Source organism: Berghia stephanieae, chromosome 8 (assembly GCF_034508935.2).
Source record: "Berghia stephanieae isolate SIO BIC M18660-M18661 chromosome 8, UCSD_Bste_1.3, whole genome shotgun sequence".
NCBI lineage: Eukaryota > Metazoa > Mollusca > Gastropoda > Nudibranchia > Aeolidiidae > Berghia > Berghia stephanieae.
In genome coordinates, this window is record NC_088367.1 from 39,790,571 (window position 1) to 39,813,070 (window position 22,500).

Sequence of the window (22,500 nt, forward strand, 5' to 3'; positions counted from 1 at the left end):
GATATTGTGAGTATTTCACTTATACCCATAGCATCGAATTGGACGCGGCATTTTGATAAATTATTATGTTGTTGTGTCAACAAGCTGTTTCGTTAATTGAATTTATAAACCGTGAACATTCTCGTCACGCTGCACATTTTGTTCCCATCCCTTTTCTTTCTTTCTTTCTTTTCTTCTTCTTTTTTTTATTGTCGTGCATTTGAATACATATTATCAAAATGATAGGATATAGTAGTCTTAACTCTTTCCTTACCGATCATTTTCAGTATTTTCCCAAAATGGCAGGCTTACCCAGCAGTAAAATTGATTTTTTAAAACTCAAACAAGGTATCTACAAAACTTGAGCTTTTATATAGCGCAATATCCACTAAACCTGCTCAAAGCGCTTTACAAGGGGTCCCTGGCCAACAGCAACACATAACATGTAGGACAAGACATGACGCCTGTCAGGCGATATTACAAATTTTTGGGACAGAGACAACGCTGTCAACGGCCAGGTACTCATTATACACCTGAGTACGGCGAGAGAATGTGAGTAAAGAGCCTTCTCCAAGGACTCAACTATGCGCCGAGCGAGGCTCGAACCCAGGACCTTCCGATCCGAAAGCGAGTGTCATACCACTAGACCACATAGCCGCCAACATGATGTTCTTAGTAATTAAACAAAGATCATTCTTCAAATTGTGTGATGTACAAACTTAATCTAAATATTAAAAAACGTATCTATGCTATTGTGTCGTAACAAATGTGACATTTTGCTGTCGGTGGTAAGGAGAGGGTTAAGGTATAGATAGTATGCGCTTGGCTAAGAAGCTCATAACATTGCCATCCGGAAGTATAACGGACCAACACACAAAACTGTGTGTATCCATGAACGTTTATAGTCGGGTTAAAACAGTTCAGTGAGCATTACTCATCAACGCGGATGGCAAAAAACAATAACAAAGACCCGAGTGACGTCATCTTTGAACTATCTATATTATTTATTTCTTCAACCAGTTACCAGTAGTGCTCTGAAAAAAAAAAACCACGTATTTTTTTTGGTCATGCATTTGAATACATATCAAAATGATAGGATATGATCGTCTTAACCCTCTCCTTACCAACTAGAATAGGAGAATAGTCATATTCGTTACGATACAACCAACACTTTTCTTATTCAAATTTCTCTTGTACATCATAAAATTTAAAGAAAATGAAAAGTGTTTGTAGAGCAGGTTTTGCTAAAGAAATTACTGATCACAAGAACTTACTGCTATTGTGTTTGAGTGATAAAAATGTATTTTTGTGTTAGGTGGGTGTGGAGTTTTGGGGAAAATCTTGAAAATGGCTTGTGAACAGTCCTCCGATTGTATAGATAGTTCGATGATGACGTCACTCAGGTCTTTGTTATTGTTTTTTTTTGCCATCCGCGTTTATGAGTAATGCTCACTGAACTGTATTAACCTGACTATAAACGTTCATGGATACACACAGTTTTGTGTGTTAGTCCGTTATACTTCCGGATGGCAATGTTATGAGCTTCTTAGCCAAGCGCATACTATCTATAGAATAGAGTGAATGTAAAAATGATAAAATTGAGTAAAGATATAATTCGTCTGTAGGGAAAAAATAATCAAATTCAAAGAACTGTGACAATTTGAAATAATCTAAAGGTTGAGACAAAAAATTATAATTCAATAAATATTTTTTAAAGAATACCATTGATAAGGAGCTTACCAACATAATATTTGATTTTGACGAATAATATATTATGATATTGGATATTATTGCATTTTGTATATCAGTGATTTGAAACTCTAGAATGTACACCCTTGGCCATGCCAAATGAATGTAAATAGAGTTAATTATACTACAAATATTGAATATGACACTATTTTATGTATTAGATAATTAATTCTCAGTGTTATCAATTGAATAACATTGAATGCTGTTCGTATAATTGGGAAATTGTATCAATGCATAAAGCATACACAGCGCATTTAATGGTTTTTAGAACCTATCAGCTCTTAAACGATTCGATAAGATACGATATAGTGCAATATCTACGAAACGTGCTCAAAGCCCTTTACAAGGGTTCCCAAGCCAACAGCAACATTTGACATAGAGAACGAGACATGACGCCTGTTAGGCTATATAACAATTTTTTTTCTGACATAGACGACGCATTTAACGGCCAGGTATTCATTTCACACCTGAGTACTGTGAGGGAATGGAAATAAAGAGCCTCCTCGGACTCAAATATGCGCCTCTCAGAGCGGGACTCGAACCATGGACCTTCCGATCCGAAGGCGAGTGTCATACCACTAGACTGCAACGCCGCAAAATGTATTGTAATTAAAACCCTCGTTTCAGTCTCTTGGTCCTGCAATGAATTAATAATGCACATAACAACACTTGCATATAATAAAAAAATACTAGTATGCTACATGAACGCCGTGGCTATCTTTATTACCTACGTCCCTCCCTGCCAAAACAATTGGCCTCTCATATTATGATAAACAAAATTTAAAAATAAATATTGAGCTTTTATATAGCGCAATATCCACTTAACGTGCTCAAAAAGCGCTTTACAAGGGGTCTATGGCAACAGCAACATTTACCATTTAGGACGGGACATGACGCCTGTTAGGCGATAATACAATTTTTTTTTTTTGGACAGAGACAACTCTGTTGACGGCCAAGTACTCAATTTAACCTGAGTACGGTGAGAGAATGTGCTTAAAGAGCCTTCTCCAAGGACTCAACTATGCGCCGAGCGAGGCTCGAACCCAGGACCCTCCGATCCGAAAGCGAGTGTCATACCACTAGGCCACATAGCCGATAAACATCATTCACTTCACGAAGTGAAGTCCCAGGTTTGAGAGTGTTTATTTAAATCGATCGATATTTGAAGGACGAGTTTTCTGGCCAAATTTTTAAATATACGAGTTTCCAGACTGGTTAATATTGTTTACCAATTGTTTGAGAAATCGGCTTTGTTGTCTTTTGGTATGAATCTCCTTCAGACCGGAGCCATCTTTACCTTATAGCCGGACACTAGAACCGTAGCCATCGTTATCTTATAGCCGGACACTAGAACCGTAGCCATCGTTATCTTATAGCCGGACACTAGAACCGTAGCCATCGTTATCTTATAGCCGGACACTAGAACCGTAGCCATCGTTATCTTATAGCCTGACACTAGAACCGTAGCCATCGTTATCTTATAGCCGGACACTAGAACCGTAGCCATCGTTATCTTATAGCCAGACACTAGAACCGTAGCCATCGTTATCTTATAGCCTGACACCAGAACCGGAGCCATCGTTATCTTATAGCCGGACACTAGAACCGTAGACATCGTTATCTTATAGCCGGACACTAGAACCGTAGACATCTTATCTTATAGCCGGACACTAGAACCGTAGCCATCGTTATCTTATAGCCGGACATTAGAACCGTAGCCATCGTTATCTTATAGCTGGACACTAGAACCGTAGCCATCGTTATCTTATAGCCTGACACTAGAACCGTAGCCATCATTATCTTATAGCCGGACACTAGAACCGTAGCCATCGTTATCTTATAGTCGGACACTAGAACCGTAGCCATCGTTATCTTATAGCCTGACACTGACCAAAAAATGACGTCAAAATGCCAGTCATTTTTATGTTTCAGTGTCAGGCTATAACTTAACGATGGCTACACTAGAACCAAATCCATCGTAAAGTTATAGCCTGACACTGAAACCCAAAAAGACTTGCATTTTGACGTCATTATTTGGTTTTTGCACCGCCTAGTGAGTTGTCGTTAGTAGTGCTCATGGAAACAAGTAGTCCCATTGGTTAAACTATTGAATACAATTCACTTTTTTGTGGCCAAAGACTGGCATTTTGACGGGGTTTTTTTTTCTTTTTGGTCAGTGTCAGGCTGCAAGTTAACGATGGCGACGCTGACACTGACCAAAACATGACGTCAAAAGACAGGTCTTTAGCCACAAAAGAAAACAAATCGTGAGTTGTATTCAATAGTTCAACAAATGAAATAATTTGTGTCCTTGAGCTCTACAAAAAGCAACTCACCAGAAGCGACACAAACCTAAAAAATGACTTCAAACTAACAGCCTTAGAGGGTTTCAGTGTCAGGCTATAAGTTAACGATGGCTACGCTAGAACCCACTAGGACTTATCTTTTGACGTCATTTATTAGGTTTGTGCATCTTGCGAGTTTTTCGTAGAGCTCAAGTAAAACAAGTGATTCCATTGGTTGGCCGATTGAATACAACTCACGATTTATTTTCTTTTGTGGCCAAAGACTTGTCTTTTGACGTCATTTTTTTTTATCAGTTTCAGGCCGTAGCCATCGTTAACTTGTAGCCTGACACTGACTAGAAAATGACGTCAAAAGTCAAGTCTTTGGCCTCAAAAGAAAACAAATCGTGAGTTGAATTTAATCGGTCAACCAATGGAATTACTTGTTTCCTTGAGCTCTATTAACGACTATTCACTAGACGCTGCACAAACCTAAAATAATGATGTCAAATAATAAGTCCTAGTGGTTTCTAGTGTCGGGCTATATATTAACGATGGCTACGGTCTGACACTGACCAAAAATGACGTCAAACGACAAGTCTTTAGCTACAAAAGAAAACAATAGGTCAACGAATAAAATCACTTGTTTTCCTTGAGCACTACTAACGACAACTCACTAGACGATGCAAAAACTTTTAAAATGACGTCAAAATATAAGTCTTAGTGGGTTCTTGTGTCAGGCTATATTATTGTTAACTATGGTTACCCAACAACTTACTGGGAAATGCACTAACCTAAAAATGATGTCACAGTACAAGCCCTAGTCTACCATCGAAGGTGGTTATAAACAAAACCACCACAACTAACATACATTAGAGAGAATGCGCCATAAACCTTCGTTAATATTTACAGATTTATTAGACTATTATTACCATATACAAGGTTCCGTATGTGCATTATTCATGGCAAATTCAGGAAACAGAAAAGATTGTCTTCGCAGCAATTTCAGCTGGTCAACGTATATTCAAGGAAGGTCACTATAGATAGTATGCACTTTGCTAAGAAGCTCACAACATTGCCATCCGGAAGTATAACGGACCAACACACAGAACTCTGCGCAGCCATTAACTTTTATAGTCAGGATAATACATTTAAGTGAGAATTACCCATAAACGTGGATGGCAAAAAACAATAACAAAGACCCGCGTGACGTCAACTTCATTCTATCTATAACTTGGTAGAGCCGTAGCCATCGTTAACATATATAGCCTGACACAAGAACCCTCTAGGACTGGCAGTTTGACGTCATTTTTTTAGGTTTGTGGAGCGTCTAGTGAGTTGACGTCAGTAGAGCTCAAGGAGACAAGTTATTTCATTGGTTAAACTATTGAATACAACTCACGATTTGTTTTCTTTTGTGGCAAAAGACTGGCTTTTGACGTCATTTTTTGGTCAGTGTCAGGCTATGTGAACGATGGCTACGGTAGAGCACTCCATTCTCACGCAAGGGACCACCACCGATGCCGAATGCAGTAGAGGTAAGTTAGCTTGGGCCAGTTAGATCTGGAGGAAATTACTTTGCGAGAGAGAATAGCGTCCAATAGAAAGGGTAACAAGCAATTGCAAAATTAGTTTAAAGCTATAGACATCGGAGTATACTCAGGATCCTATAGATAGAATGCGCTTGGCCAAGGAGTTCACAACATTGCCATCCAGAAGTATAACGGACCAACACACAAACTCTGTGTAACCATGAACTTTTATAGTCTTCTTAATACAGTTTAGTGAGAACAACTCACAAACGCGGATGGCAAAAACAATAACAAAGGCCTGAGTGACGTCATCTGCATACTATCTATAGTATGAAGTAGAGTATATTTTTTATATATCAATATGTTGAAACAATGATACATGCTCACACATCTTAAGGCCACCGCCCTTGCTGGTAGGCATGGACAGATAATTTATCTTCAGCATTTTCATATTCAACACCATCAGAAACATTATCATCACCACCACCACAACCACCACCACCATCACTACCACCACCACTATCATCATTATCATCACCACTACCACCACCACCACCACTATCATCATCATCATCATCATCATCATCATCATCATCATCACCACCAACATCATCAATTCGTCTAAAACAACCACCCCCCCCCTCCAAAACAAAAAACAAAAAAACAAACAAAAAAAAAAAAAAACAACAAAAAACAAAAAACAAAAAAAACAAAAAAATTAACAACAGCAAAAAACAAAACAAACAAACAAAAAACACCTCTCCTCCCAAAAAGAACTTGAACAAACTCCAAATAAAATGAAAAAGAAGAGAGAAAAATTTCCACTTAGATAGATACTTAGAACCCAGAAATATGAATTATGTATGATTACTTACGTTAGCTACTTCTATCTTTATCTATAATTTCTCGTGGATTGTTTCTATATAAGGAAAACGGAGACATAAATCTGTGGGAACTCGTCATATTTAATTGTCTTGTAGCTACTTACATCTCATGTTGTATTAATAGGTATAGAAGTCGTGGGATGGGAAGATGACTGACAGATGGACAAAATTCCTCTTGGCCGATTTCGACTTCATAAGTAGCCAAATTGACGCTATATGTTTAGGTAATAATAATAATAATAATAATAATAATAATAATAATAATAATAATAATAATAATAATAATAATAATAATAATAATAATAAATGGCATTTATATAGCGCTTTACCCCGTTGTCACAGGCTCTAAGCGCTTTACAGTGATATAAAACAAAACATATTACAGCGAGACAAGTGTGAAGGAAACGTGATAAGAATTCAATTTAACAACAATAAAATATGAAAATAATATTGCAACATTATGACGTAAAAAGATAAAACTTTAAGCGAGATTTGAACGTTGTCAACGAATCCGAGCATCTCACGTGTGATGGGAGAGAGTTCCAAAAATAGGGGGCCGAAAATTGAAATATAGATAGAATGAAGTAGAAGTCACTCAAGTCTTTGTTATTGTTTTTTAACCATCCATGTTTATGAGTAATTTTCACTAAACTGTATTAACCTGACAATAAACTTTCAGGGTTACACCCAGTTTGTGTGTTGGTCCGTTATATTTCCGGATGGCAATGTTGTGAGCTTCTTAGCCAAGCGCATACAATTTATAGGCCTAATCACAACATCAGCCAGCCGTATCAACAAACAAAACTATGTGTAACCTTAAGCTTTTATAGTCTCGTTTGATAGAATTTAGTGAGAACTACTCATTAAAATGGCTATCTAAAAAACTACTCATTAAAATGGCTATCTAAAAAACTACTCATTAAAATGGCTATCTAAAAAACTACTCATTAAAATGGCTATCTAAAAAACTACTCATTAAAATGGCTATCTAAAAAACTACTCATTAAAATGGCTATCTAAAAAACTACTCATTAAAATGGCTATCTAAAAAACTACTCATTAAAATGGCTATCTAAAAAACTACTCATTAAAATGGCTATCTAAAAAACTACTCATTAAAATGGCTATCTAAAAAACTACTCATTAAAATGGCTGGCTAAAAAACAAGAACAAAGAGCAGAGTGACAATTTTGGCTACACACGTGTCGTCCATCTGGCAGCCCTGGATGGGACGATGGTGTGTTTGATTGGTGATTGGAACAACGTCCTGTCATCGTCATGAATGATAAGAATTCCTTCTCTCTAACTCTCCCCCCCCCTCTCTCTCTCTCTCTCTCTCTCTCTCTCTCTCTCCCCATCTCTCTCTCTATCTCTCTCTCTCTCTCTCTCTAAGTAACAGTTAAGTTTTGTTGTTGTTTGTGTGTGTGTGTGTGTGTGTGTGTGTGTGTGTGTGTGTGTTTGTTAGTTTAAAAAACGCATTTCACTCTTTCCAATTTAGAGACAATTGTTCAATCTCAATTTCTATAAAATTCAAATGAAGACATCAAGCTCTTAAGTCATCAAGCGACTTAATACCGTTTGAGGATGACTGGTCACAGATGAACAATGAGGAAACAATGACAACGGAAACAATACAACAAAACCAACCAATAAACCAATAATTTGAGAATGATTATCTTACAAAACAGAACGAAACATTTTATTGAAAAAAAAAAACTTCCTTCCCCCGCTCCCGAAATACAACCAAAACAAAATCATAAAAAAAACAACATACAAACCCCACCCAGACACACAATAAAAAAAAAAAGAAAAAGCAAAACAAAAAAAAAAAAAAACAAACAAACAAACGAACAAAAACAAAACAAAACAAATCAACAACAACAAACCAACAAAAAACAAACAAACAAAAAAAAACTCGCACAGAGAGAGAGAGAGAGAGAGAGAGAGAGAGAGAGAGAGAGAGAGAGAGAGGGTCATTCGCACGAAAATAACGGATCCAGTTGATAAGCTAATCTCACAGTTGAAGCATGGCCTAACTTTTTTTTCAATTTCTGCTTTACATAACTCAATAAATAGAAAATAGGAATATAACAATAATAATAACAAAAACAAAAACAACAAAAAACAACTGCAACAGAACATCATAAATCAACCGCAACCACCACCACCATTGCAAATAACAACAATAATAACAGCAACAACAACAACAACAACAAAAATAACAAACAGCAGGGCCATAATCGTTTGATGTGTTGCGATTTGAAACAAGTCAACACGGATTTCATATTGTGTGTGTTCACACTGTATCATATAAATTTTATTTGCTGATAAGGGGCATTGATAGCTATAATAATATAGTGATCATAATAATAATAATGGGCCTCTTGTCTTCACACACAAACTGCACATCGCATGGCCCGTGATAGCAAACGATTCAATAAAATCGTGTATATTAGTATAAATGTGTGACGTTTTTAAAAATTGTGCGTGTGTCATGTTTGTTTCTCTATTTTCCTGGAATTAATTGAGCTGTTGGAAATTTTAAGCTGGTGTCTGGCGTTTTTATTTGGTGAGCAAAAATTATATAAATATTCTGTAAGAAGTCTTAATTAGATGTGAGTTAGTATTGAGGTCCCCCAAGTGCCGTTAGAACAGTTAGGGTTGGGATTTAACCTCAGCTTCGTCAATAGGTGTTGGAACTTTTAAGCTGATGTCTGGCGTTTTAATTTGGTGAGCAAAAATTATATAAATATTCTCTAAGTATTAATTAGTTGTGAGTTTTGTATTGAGTTCCCCCAAGTGCCGTAGGACAGACAGAACAGTTAGGGTTGGGATTTAACCTTAGCTTTCGTCGATAGTTAGTAGGGAAAAAAAGTGTGAATTCAGATAGAATACTGGTTCCAAACTGATTGGAAGTGTAAATCTAGTCTTCCGAAGGACCGGATACAGACATTGTGCAACTGATCTTCTGGTTTCGGAGTGACGGCATCTTATGTATTTCTAGCTTCGCTCTTTTACGCCCTATAATCTTAAGAGTCTGTCTATAAATAGAATGAGGTTGACGTCACTCTTGTCTTTGTTATTGGTTTTTGCTATCCACGTTTATGAGTAATTCTCACTCAACCGTATTAACCAGACTATAAAAGTACATGGTTACACAGAGGTTTGCGTGTTGGTTAGCTATACTTCCGGATGGCAATGTTGTGAGCTTCTTAGACAAGCGGATACTATCTATTTTATTATATCCAGCTACAATGATAATAGGTACATTGTCCGGAGGAGGACCAGTTACACACTTCCAATGAGTTTGGAACCGGAAAGGTGTGACGTCACGACTTCTCTGTCCTATTTACAACTTGACACCTAAATATAATACGTCATAAAACAAGGCGACGGTCACCGAAAGAAAGCGAGAAGATGAGGACTTCCGTAGCTTCACAGCACATTTTACTATACTATATTACTTAATCTTTTTCCCATCAGTTGCAATGTCCAATAAATATTACTATTTTGGATAAGATTAATTTTTATAAGTGGTGTGATTGTTCTAATTTCAAAAACAATTTGGGGAGATGTTCTTGTTTACGACTCCGGTCGACGCCATTATTACTTACTGTTTTTCCCATCAGTTTCGATATTACAAGTGATGGCAAACATTAGGTTTCATCAGATTATAGTATTTTTATTTAGGGTTGAGGAGGGGGAGGGGGGGGGGTGTCTCCCCTGGATAGGTGCGGCTATGTGGTCTTGTGGTATGGCACTCGCTCTCGGATCGGAAGGTCCTGGGTTCGAGCTTCGCTCGGCGCATAGTTGAGTCCTTGGAAAAGGCCCTTTACTCACATTCTCTCACGTGACTCAGGTGTAAAACCACGCCTAAAGAGAGGATTTTTTTAATTTTAAAAAAGCAAACTTGAGATTTTGTATAGCGCAATATCCACTAAACGTGCTCAAATCGCTTTGCAAGGGGTCGCTGACCAACAGCAGCACTTAACATGTAAGACAGGACATGACGCCTGTTGGGCGATATTACAATTTGTTCGGACAGAGACAACGCTGTTAATGGCTAAATATTCATTTTACACGTGGGTACGGTGAGAGAATGTGAGTAAAGAGCCTTTTCCAAGGACTCAACTATGCACTCTGATGTAATGGTAGAACGTCTGATCGGGAATCAGAAGGTCTGAGGTTCGATCCCCAGACGAGGCAGGCTGTTTTTTTCAGATGTATTTTTCTTCTTTTCTTTTCTTGCATTATTCTTTCTTGCTTTGTTGGCACTGTTTCATACACACTTTTTCACATCTTTATCTTAAACCGGTGTCAGCTTCTTAATTTATCAGTTTGCTATATGTGTTTAAGTAATTAAGGAGCAGGCACTGGTGTAAGATTTAAGAATTGACCAAGTGTGTATGAAACGTGCCAGACAAAGCAAGAAAGAAAAATACAAGAAAAAATCAATCCCAAACATCAGTCGACCCATCTATAGATAGTATGCGCTTGGCGAAGAAGCTCATAACATTGCAATCCGGAAGTATAACGGACGAACACACAAACTCTGTGTAACCATGAACGTTTATAGTCAGGTTAATACAGTTTAGTGAGAACAACTCACAAACGCGGGTGGCAAAAACAATAACAAAGGCCTGAGTGACGTCATCTTCGAACTATCTATAGATAGTATGCGCTTGGCTAAGAAGCTCATAACATTGCCATCCGGAAGTATAACGGACCAACACACAAAACTGCGTGTATCCATGAACATTTATAGTCGGGTTAATACAGTTCAGTGAGCATAACTCATAAACGCGGATGGCAAAAAAAAAAACAATAACAAAGGCCTGAGTGACGTCATCTTCGAACTATCATACACTTGTTCAGTTCTTTTGCTTTGTTTTGAATGCCAATGTAGGTTTCACACGTGAGTGACACAAGGTGTGAATTTTTTTTCCAAGTCTTGATTTTGATCTTGCTTTCGTGAGTAGTTCTCACTAAACTGTATCACCAGACTATAAACGTTCAAGCCTACACACAGTTTTGTGTGTTGGTCTGTTATATTTCCGGATGGCAATGTTATGAGCTTCTTAACCAAGCGCATTCTATCTATAGATAGTGTGCGCTTGGCTTATAAGCTCACAACATTGCCATCCGGAAGTATAACGGACCAACACACAAAACTGTGTGTAACCATGAACTTTTCTTGTCTGGTTGATACAGTTTAGTGAGAACTACTCACAAACGCGGATGGCAAAATACAATAACAAAGGCTTGAGGAAAGTCATCTTCGTTCTATCTATATGCAAGTATCAAAACAATAGAAATATTGTTGATGTGATAAAAACACATTTTGCCTAATTTTATTCAATGTCAGTTATTTTTTATTTTTGGTTTAATTCCTATTGTTCTTGCTGCATTTTTACTGTGTCTTACTTAATACATAAATTATATGCATTTTTCTTCATTTTTAAACTGATATTAACTCTTTTTTCTTTACTTTAATGTACAGGGAGGGGTGCCTAAACGAAGACAAGCGCTACACACCAGTGTGCTGAGTCCTTTTGGAGTAAAACACAAGGACACGAACAGTTGACGTGACGTCTAGACGTTGGTTGTTATTCATCATTACATTTCTACTGCTTGGTTTATTGCCTGAATCTGAATCAATCCATCCATCAATCAATCAATCAATCCATCCATCGATCAATCCATTAATCGACCAATCAATCAGTCCATTAATCCATCGATCAATCAATCAATCAATCACTCCATCAATCGATCAACACAAATCAACTCTACAGCAAATCCCAACAAATTATTCAGTCAATCATCAAATGTGAGCAACAATCACAACGGCTTACAAATCCCCAATTTTGAACTGGAATTCAGTTGAAAAGAACGTTTAGGTAAACAAACATCTCATCTTGTAAAAACCTCCAACCTCACTGATTTCTATTTCCTGGGTAGTCAACGAATCATCGGCACATTCCAATCTCTTTGACTGCATTGACAGGCACCTGAATCAACGATTACCTTGAGAATCAGTTGTGTCAGGTCATTTTGTGATGCTCTCATTTTAACTCACAAAAACACATCTCGTGTCTACTACACATTACACATTATCTTACACATCAGTAGGATTTGTCCATATTGTGTTGAAAGCAAGGGCATCGATAGAAAACGGAGGAATTTTGGAAGGATTGAACTTTAATCTTGATCCAGGATGACTCTCCTCAAAGTTATAACCACATTTCTTGTGATAATATCCTTGATTGAGGTAAGTTTAGTTTTAATTTTATAAAAATTGAGTGCAATATCCACCAAACGTGCTCTAAGCGCTTTACAAGGGGTCCCTGGACTAACAGCAACATGACGCCTATTAGGCGATATTACATTTTTTTTCGGACAGATGAAACGATGTTAACGGCCAAAAACTCATTTTACACCTGAGTGCGGTGAGAGAATGTGAGTAAAGAGCCTTTTCCAAGGACTCAATTATGCGCCAGGCGAGGCTCGAACCCAGGACCTTCCGATCCGAAAGCGAGTGTCATACCACTAGACCACATAGCCGCACAAGTTGTAAAGTTACGTTGGTGAATATATTTTATTTGTGAGCCGTTGTGGTCTTGTCGTATGGCCCTCGTCCTCGGGCCTGTATGTCCCTGATTCGTGTCCCGTTATGGACGACGCAAATTTTAGTCCTTGGAAAAGACGTTTTAGTCACGTTTTCTTACCCTACTCAGGTGTTAAATGAGTACCTGGCTGATAACAAGTGTTATCATTCCGCCGAAAAGGTTTTTTTTGATGTAGCGCCAGAAAGGCGTCATGTAATACGGCACACATGCAGTCCAAATATTGAATTCTGTCAAGGCAAATAAAGTGATTTTCAGAATTTTACCATGGCAATTATTATTATTATTATTATTATTATTATTATTATTATTATTATTATTATTATTTATTATGATTATTATTATTATTATTATTATTATTATTATTATTATTATTATTATTATTATTATTATTATTATTATTATTATTTGATATAGCGCCAGTATCCGCAAATTTGCTCAGAGATGCTTTCCAATAGTCTTTTGGTATCACACAAGATCATTCATTCGACTACAACATCACCACAACAGTCACACACAGATATTATCTTGTTCAAATTTCACATAGAATCACGGTAAGCAAAATGAAAAAAGATTTGTTTTTAGATGCCGTTGAAGACTGGTGGACTTTCACACTGTCGGGGTTTTGGTGGTAAAGACTTCCATACGATTGGAGCCGAAAATGTAAAACCACTGCTTAGCAAACTTTGTTCTTGGGATCTTTTTCTCCATTAGCGAAGAACTGGCAGATCGCAGAGATATCGAGATGGTTTATATTCCCTTAAACAGCATTCGAGGTATTCAAGGCAGTAACAGCGTTGTCGGTCTCCGTCAAAAACGCCGTTGTTCTTTTGGTCAGAAAACGTTTTTTTACTTGAAATATCCATCAACTAAAATAATCGTCAACTAGTGTAGCTTGAGACTTCAAAAACTATCCCCGGTTTGAGTCTTTTTGGCAAGTTTGGGGTTTAACTCTTAGTTAGGTCTTTGGGGCTATATATGAAAATTTCAGACCAGTTTAATTGTAGATCTAAGAAGCAAAACATTCCTGGTTAAAAGTTAAAAGGAATTTTGTCCAGTAGGACAGTTGTCCAAGTAGGATAGAGAGTTCCTTCACTGATATTTGGTAAAGGAAACAATGGAAAACATTAAAACAAACATATCTACACGATAAAAAACTAATCAAGATGTTCTTAATGGGTGAGATTGTTTTTTTTTTTTGGTTTATGCTTTTGTCATCTAGCCCCAAAACGTCACAAAGTGCGCGTTTTCACTAGATACCTTTAAAACAAATTTTAAGGTCTTTTCAATAAAAGTTGTATTTGGAGCCACTTGTTTTTTGAATCTTCATAATTTTCTGCATCAATTTGTGTAATTTGTTTGCTGGTTACAAAAAGTGCACAAAACGCACGGACCGGGTCGCTAAGCCAACAGACTATGATGCTCAATGAGGATGTTAGTGAATAGTAGATAACAAGTATGGCTGTCCGTTCAATGAACGTAATGATAAGTCGATCGACTCAAAGTTTATAATTCAAGTGTTGAATAAAATTAGAACTCAATTTCATAGAAAATACATTTTTCGACCTCAGAAGGAAACTCCATGACCGTTGTTATTTGTACACTGAGATATATTTTCTGCATTTAATATCATATCTGCTGTGGTGGTCCCTATAGCTCAGTTGGTATAGTACTCTCTCCACACGCAAAAGGTCCTTGATCTATTCCGTGTGCAGTCAGGATTTTTTTCATGACCCCTTCCCCCTGTATAACCAGCAGTGACTGGATAGCTGGGTCTGTTAGATCTGGCAGAAAGTACCTTGTGGTAGACTAGCGTCTTTCCAAAAATACGCAAGCAATTGCTATTGTCCGTTTCACGCTATAGAAACCGGGATAAACTCAGACTCCATTGGCCTAATGGCTCTGAAGGACTACTTTAACTCACTCAACCCTAACACCGACTATAGCCGTAGTTTACCCGGGTTACTTTTACCCCATGCCTATTTATTATATTTTACTGAGACAAATTATAGTCGTAGTATCAAAGCTAATGTTTTTAGGGGTTTTTTTGCATGTAAATGATAATTTGGAATAAAACTATCTATGTACATGCTCATTTTTTATACATTTTTTTTCCAATTTGAAAAGTAGCAGAAATCTCTAGGATTGAGTGAGTTTAAAAAAATCTTACTTTTATATCTGCTGTCGCCATTGAATAGGATAAAAATATACATGACGCTATTGAACGATATTCACGTACAGGTTATCAAAAGGTAGAGTGACACAACCGTTATCAACAGGTTTTTATTAGCATGGAGCTTAATGACCTTTTACATTCTGTGTACAGTGAAAACCAGTAAAACCGACAACAGATAAATCAGAATGATCGATAAACAGGAAACAATTCGAGGTATCGTTTTAAACTCATTACTTTTGTTAATATTTTGTGGTTATTAATGGTATCATTTTTGTTTTGTTTTGGTTTTACCCTTTTTTCACTTTAATTCTAGCCGTCCATCTATGTTGCCATCAAATTTTATGATTTATTCGCGAAAGTCTAGGAAAAAAGTAAACTTGAAACTTGAAATTTGTTAACAAACTCTAGATAAATAAAAATGCTAAACTTCACAAAGGCACTTAATTTGATTAAAAAAAAGAATGTTTCAAGATCACTAAAACCAAAGAGTGTGTAGGGTAACGTAGTTACCAAGAGCTCTCACTTCTCTTAACCGCAATGCTATTGTCGCGTGCCAGGCGAGACAGCGAGGTGGGTGTGCTCCGCGTGTATCATGCGCTTGGCTTACTGATACAATGAAGAAAATACGAGTAGAAGACGGAAGATGCGTGGCTTCACCAAAAGCGGGAAGTGAGAGCTCTTGGTAACATAACAATGGTTACCTACACGCTCTTTGCTAAAACTCTTTATTAAATTTTTTAGGGTTTAGATAAAAGATACACTCCATTATCCTATCCTTACGTCACATGTTGAAAAGTTGCATTAACCAAGACCCGATACAAACCAAGACCGACTTCAACAGTCATCATAGTAACTTAGTAACTGGTTCTAAACTATCGGAACAATGGCGGACGCCCTTATGAAATACTTTTCCGACAAGCATAAAAGTGTATCCAGACGAGAAAAACATTATAAATCTGATCATGTTTCGATTTATAATATACATTCTGATCACATGACAAATGAAAACGTTCTAGCCAGCATGAAGAGTAAAAAGTACCTATTTTCTTAGTTTAGAACCAACCTGCTCGTTGCTGGGCGGACGTGACATCAGATTAGTGAATCTGATTAGAATGACAATAAAGCTAAGGCGAAAAAAGCGAATATAATTTCTCACTAAACGACCCAAGGGGAACTTCTTCTTCTAGGTTCCATGCCTGGTCCAGGCTTTGGATACTGCATGAATTATCTCTCTCCATTCCTCCCTGTCTCTTGCTTTTTCAAACAGCTCTTGGATTGTTAGGTTGGTGAAGCTGTCTCCCCCGGGCGCGTTTACCAGGTATTTTTCCATAACTTGCCAGGTATTCATTCTTATCTTTCCTTACTATGTGTCCGAAAAAGGATAGTTGTCGATCCGCTATTAAGGGCATTAGTTTCCTTTGTTGGTATGTTTGTTTTAGCACTTCTTCGTTCGTTTTGTGTGCAGTATACGATATTCTCTGCATCCTTCTCAAACACCACATTTCAAAAGCTTCAATGTTCTTTTGTGTTTCTGCATTTGTAGTCCAGCTTTCGCATCCGTATAACAAGATTGGCTACACATAGCACTTCAAGACTCGGAATCTAATCCCGAACGACATCTGTTTGTTTTTCAAAATGTTTCCGGGGTCCATGAAGGCCTGTTTGGCTTGAGTTATTCTTGCTCGTATGTCTCGGTTACATCTTCCATCTGTTGTCACTATTGAACCTAGGTATTTAAAACTTTCTACGTTGGTAAGTTGCTCGCCGTGAATCGTTATATTGCAGGTGTTGTTGTTTTCGGGGTTTTTCTGTATTACCATGCATTCCGTTTTGGTGATATTCACTTCCATTCCCTTGGCTTCACTATCTACTACCACTTTGTCAACAATCTTTTGAAGTTGGATTTCTGATGTTGCAATGAGTACCGTATCGTCTGCGTATCTTATATTATTTATGTTGTGACCTCCTACTTTTATTCCCTCCATATTAGTTATGCCCCTCATGATTGTTTCTTGGTATAGATTAAACAGATCTGGTGAGGCAACACACCCTTGACGGACTCCTTTCTTAATAGGAATGGAATTTCCTGTAGAGTTTCCGATTTTGATAGATGCCTGCTGTGTGTAGTATAATGTTTGCATGAGTCTGAGGTCTTTCTCATCAGCGCCAATGGAGTGCAGTTGTTTTAGTATTTCTTCATGGCGTACTCTATCAAAAGCTTTTTTTGTAGTCGACAAAACAGAGGTATAGTGGGGTCTGAACCTGTATAGCTCTTTCACTTAAAACACGGAGGAGGTATATTGCGTTCATTGTCCCTCTGTCAGGTTGGAATCCATATTGTTCTTCTGCGATTTCGGGGTTAATCTTATTCCTTAGCCTGTTGATAATTATACGCAACAGTATTTTGTTGATGTGGCTTATTAAACTTATAGTTCTAAAATTTTCGCATCTGACTGCACCTGCTTTCTTTGGTATTGCTATGAAAATAGAGTTACAGAGATCTTCTGGAATTTTCCCAGTGTTGTATATATTGTTGAATAATATGTGAAGTTCATCAATTGCTAGATCTCCTAGGCTTTTTAATACCTCTACAGATATTTCATCAGGGCCTGTTGCTTTACCATCCCTCATTCGTTCCATGGCATGTTCAATTTCACTTTTGGTGATGTTTGGTCCGCTTAATGGTTCTTTGAATTTCAGTGGTGGTTCATTTCTATTTGGATCATTGTACAGTTCGCCTATGTATTCTACCCATCGGCTTTCTATATGTTGTTCTTCAAATAGCAGTTCCCCTTGTTTGTTTTGGATACAACTTCCTGCTGCTTTGCTTTTCCTTTTCCCTGATAGTTCTTTTATTCTTTGGTGAGCTTGTTGGGGGTTGGGTTTGTATTCTCTTTCGATTTCGCAGCATTTCCAGTCTAGATAGTTCTCGTGTGCCTCGATGCATTTGGATTTAATGTGGTTGTTCAATGTTTGGTATTCTGCAGACCCTCTGTTGCATTTTCGTCTTTCTTCAAATAGGTTTAGAATTTCATTTATCATCCATTCCTTTTTGCTGTTTATTTGAGCTATTGGTAAATGCTTTTCTGCAGTTGCTTTGACACACTTTTGGAATATATCAAATTGTTTTTCACATTTTTCGTTATCAGGTTCACTTTGGCTTTGTATCATGAGTGCATTTTCAAATTCTTCTCTCATTTTTGTTTGTATGCCATTGTCTTTGCATAACCCGTAATCCCTCTTTATTCTACCAGCTGTTCTCTGAATAGCTTTAAACTTTATCCTTACTGTACAAACAACTGGGACATGGTCACTGTCTACATCGGCGCCTGGGTAGGTTTTGCAATTTAATATGCCATTTCTGAATCTTGATGATACTGCTATAAAGTCTATCTGGTTCCTTGCTCTGTCCCCTGGTGGTTGCCATGTCCAGGTTCTTCTTGGGTGTTGTTGAAACCAGGTGTTTGAAATCATTAATTTATTTGTTCTACACCAATCTGCCCAGATGTTTCCTCGTTCATTTCTGTCTCCGAGTCCATGTGGTCCGATTATGTCACCATCTCTGCCTCTGCCAATCTTAGCATTTAGGTCCCCCATTACCATAAGGACTTCTTGTGATTTACACATTCGTTTTGCTTTGTCTAGTGAATGGTAAAACTCTGTCATATCTGCATCTATCGCCTCTTCTGTTGGTGCATAAACTTGAATAATATTGGTGTCAACTAAAGGTCCTCTTAGCTTAACCAGCAAAACTCTGTCTGAGATTGCTACGTGCCCTTTGTAAAATTTGGTTGATTGTTGGTCTAAGATCATCCCTACTCCTTTTTGGAAAGAGGTTCCACCACTCCATATGATCTTATATGTCGTGTTGTTTTCTTGTTTTGACATGGTTCCCTGCTCTTTCCATCTCATCTCTGCCAGGCCAAGAATATTTATTTTGAGCCGTTTCATTTCTTTTAGAATGTTGTTTAGTTTTCCTTTTTGGGCACAGGTCCTGACATTCCATGTCCCAATTTTGGTTTTGTCACATTTGTTAAATTTATTTCGCCTAGTAACTGGCTGACGGTTCGGTGTGACCTGACGACCATCACGCTCCCAACCGAGCGAGGCAGCAGTCTTCCGTGAAAACATGCTCCCCTTTACGCTGTCACCGTTTAACTTTTTGGACTCATTCATGCAGTTAACTCGGCAAAGTTACAAGAATGGTTTGCCATTGCCTATTCTTGTCGCCCTCTGCAGTTGGCCAGCTTGACCTGTTACCGTTCGACACCACGAGGAGGTTGCAGTAGGGCTTGATGATGATCTATCTTTGCAGACTTGGCATCATCCAAGGGGAACAACTCAGTAATAATAACTAACTACTGTACGAATTTGTGATCTAGTTCTGGGTTTTGTGACCTGTAATCAACACTTTGCTATCCTTTGGATAGGATGCTAGTCTATTTCAAAGTACTTTCCACCATATCTGACAGACCTAGCTACCCAATCACTTCTGGGGGAAAAAAGGGTGGGGGTGGGGGGGGGGGGGATTCATATAAAAAGTCAACTGCACCCGGGATCGATCTCGGTCCCTTTGTGCCTATGGCGACACCGGCTATCGATAAGTTCACGCACGTTTATTGTTGGTTATTATTTTTATTTTTATTTGAGAGATAGAAATGATTTTCCTAACTCATAGATAGTATGCTGCTTGGCTAAGAAACTCACAACATTGCCATCCGGAAGTATAACGGACCAACACACACAACTATGTGTAACCTTATAGTCTGGTTAAAACAGTGTTTTGAGCATGTTTAGTGGATATTGCTCTATTTAAAAGCCCAATTTCATTTTTTGTTTTGTTTTGTTTTTTTTTGTTTTTTTTTTTGTCTGTTTTGTTTATATCTGAATTGAAATAGGCAACTTCGTCTCTGGAGCGAAGAATTTCCAGGTTGTTTGTGCGGCTATGTGGTCTAGTGGTATGACACTTGCTTCCGGATCGGAAGGTCCTGGGTTCGAGCCTCGCTCGGCGCATAGTTGAGTCCTTGGAAAAGACACTTTACTCACATTCTCTCACCGTACTCAGGTGTAAAATGAGTACCTGGCCGTTAACAGCGTTGTCTTTGTCCGAAAAATTGTAATATCGCCTAACAGGCGTCATGTCTCGTCCTACATGTTAAATGTTGCTGTTGACCAGGGACTCATTGAAAAGCGCATTGAGCACGTTAATTGGATATTGCGCTATATAAATGCTCATTTTTTTTTGTTTAATGGCTACAGTACCGGCTTTAATCTGGCACCGAGTTCCAGCACGATCTGCAAACCCTTACCAAAGAGCGTGTAGGTAACGATTATGTTACCAAGAGCTCTCACTTCCCGCTTTTGGTGAAGCCAAGCATCTTCCGTCTTCTACTCGTTACATAATAAATCGAATGTCCTACGTGATCTGGTGGTATAAAACTCGCTTTCGCTCGGAGTTGTTGAGTCCTTAGAAAAGGCTCTTTACTTACATTCTCTCACCCTAATCAGGTGTAAAATGAGTACCTGGCTGTTAACAAGGTTGCCTCTGTCGGTAAAATTGTAATATCGCTTAACAGGCGTCGTGATTCGTTCTACACGTTACGTGTTGCTGTTGGTCTGGGACCCTTTGTATTGCATTGAGCATGTTCAGTGGATATTGCCGTTATAAAAAAAAGCTCAAGTCTTATTCAATGCGTAGCAAGAATTGCTTCTGTCTACAGAAACCGGGGCGGACTCCGTCTTCATGGGTCTTATGTCTTTGGACAACACAAAAGTAAGTGATATGTTTTGGTATCATGATGAAATAAGGACTAAATCCTAACCCTGAAATGATCCAAAAGAGTCGCATGTACCGTGCAACTCCTAAAACAAAAACAAAACAAAACAAAACAAAAAACAAAAAACACCCCCATATCCATAAAAACAATAGAAAAGTAACTAAAAAACCCAAAGCCGAAACAAAATCAAAACAAAAAAAAAAAACAAAAACAAAAAAAAAAAAAAACATCAAAAACTAAATTTAAAAAACTCCCAACCAAAACAAAGTAAAACAAAAATTAAAGTCAAAACAAAAAACAAAACACCCCCCCCCCCTTCCACACCAAAACAACAACAAAAGTGCAAACAAAGACTTAAATTAATTAGACCAACCCCATTGACCCGGATCTTGTTGAATCAGTCAGAAAATGAGGTCAATTCTGTCGATGTCTTTATTGCCTTATCGGTCAACGTCTAGAATGTTAAAACAATGCGCCCTTTTCATCACATGGACTAAGTAGATCTCACTTCGAACAGACCGAACAATACACGGCTCTGTGGTCTAGTGGTATTACACTCGCCTTCGGATCGGAAGGTCCTGGGTTCGAGTCCCGAGCAGTGCATTCTTAACATGTTGAGTGCTTGTAAATGGCTCTTTACTCACATTCTCTCAACGTACTCGGGTAAAAATGAGTACCTGGACGTTAACAGCGTTGTGTCTGTCCGAAACTAATTGTAATATCGCCCAACAGGGTTGTGTCTATCCCTACATGTTTAGTGTTGCTGTTGGATTGGGACCCATTGTAAAGCAATTTTAGCACGTTTAGTGGATATTGCGCTATATATAATATAAGATAAAATATATATTACTGTGTTCTGACTGGGTTATCTACTCGTCCATTGCTGTCTTGAGTACAACTTGTCTAACCCGAGACTCCTTTCAAGTATCTTGTTTGAAGCTTTTTTTGTGTGGCAAAGTTGAAGACTGTCATACACGACTGGAAATAATATAGTGAATATGTTCCTGAGTTTATTTTTTGACCATTTATTTTGGGCAATACATCCACTAAACGTGCTCAAAGCGCTTTACAAGTGGTCTCAAACCAACAGCAAAATTTAACTTGTAGGACGAGACATGACGCCTGTAAGACGATATTACACATATTTTTTCGACAGAGGCCACTCTGCTAATAAATAAATAAAATAAATAATATTCCCTTTATTCATCCCCATGGGGAAATTTGTCTTTAGGGTCTATTCCAATGGAAGACTGGAATAACTAGCGTCAGCCGCATTGCAGCGCCACAAAGTGAGCTAGGGCGAGGTGACTTGCTCAAGGCCAAACAGCGCGGCGGGTGATCGAACTCTGTACTTTTCGGGTAGGAAACAGAGACCGTACCGCTGAGCCACGCTGTCCCTAAATGCCCAGGTACTCAGGTGACATCTGAGTACAGTAAGAGAATGCGAGTAAAGTGCATTTTCCAAGGACTCAACTTTGTGATGCTGACCAAAATG

At 38.0% G+C, this 22,500-nt stretch overlaps 1 protein-coding gene across 6 annotated transcripts in view; it reads left to right on the forward strand.

Annotated features, from left to right (window-relative positions):
- The window catches only part of LOC144978665 (uncharacterized), a 64,804-nt gene that overhangs the window by 11,447 nt on the left and 30,857 nt on the right, over window positions 1-22,500 (forward strand). For 3 of the 6 annotated variants that reach the window (XM_078925004.1, XM_078925009.1, XM_078925008.1), the window contains exons 1-2: window positions 8,437-8,998; window positions 11,930-12,697. In XM_078925004.1, coding sequence (XP_078781130.1) covers window positions 12,644-12,697 — 54 coding nt within the window. In that variant the 5' untranslated portion in view covers window positions 8,437-8,998; window positions 11,930-12,643. Of the gene's footprint in view, window positions 1-8,436; window positions 9,160-11,929; window positions 12,698-22,500 lie in introns of those variants that run through there. The other 3 variants (XM_078925007.1, XM_078925006.1, XM_078925005.1) reach the window with 2 other exon arrangements.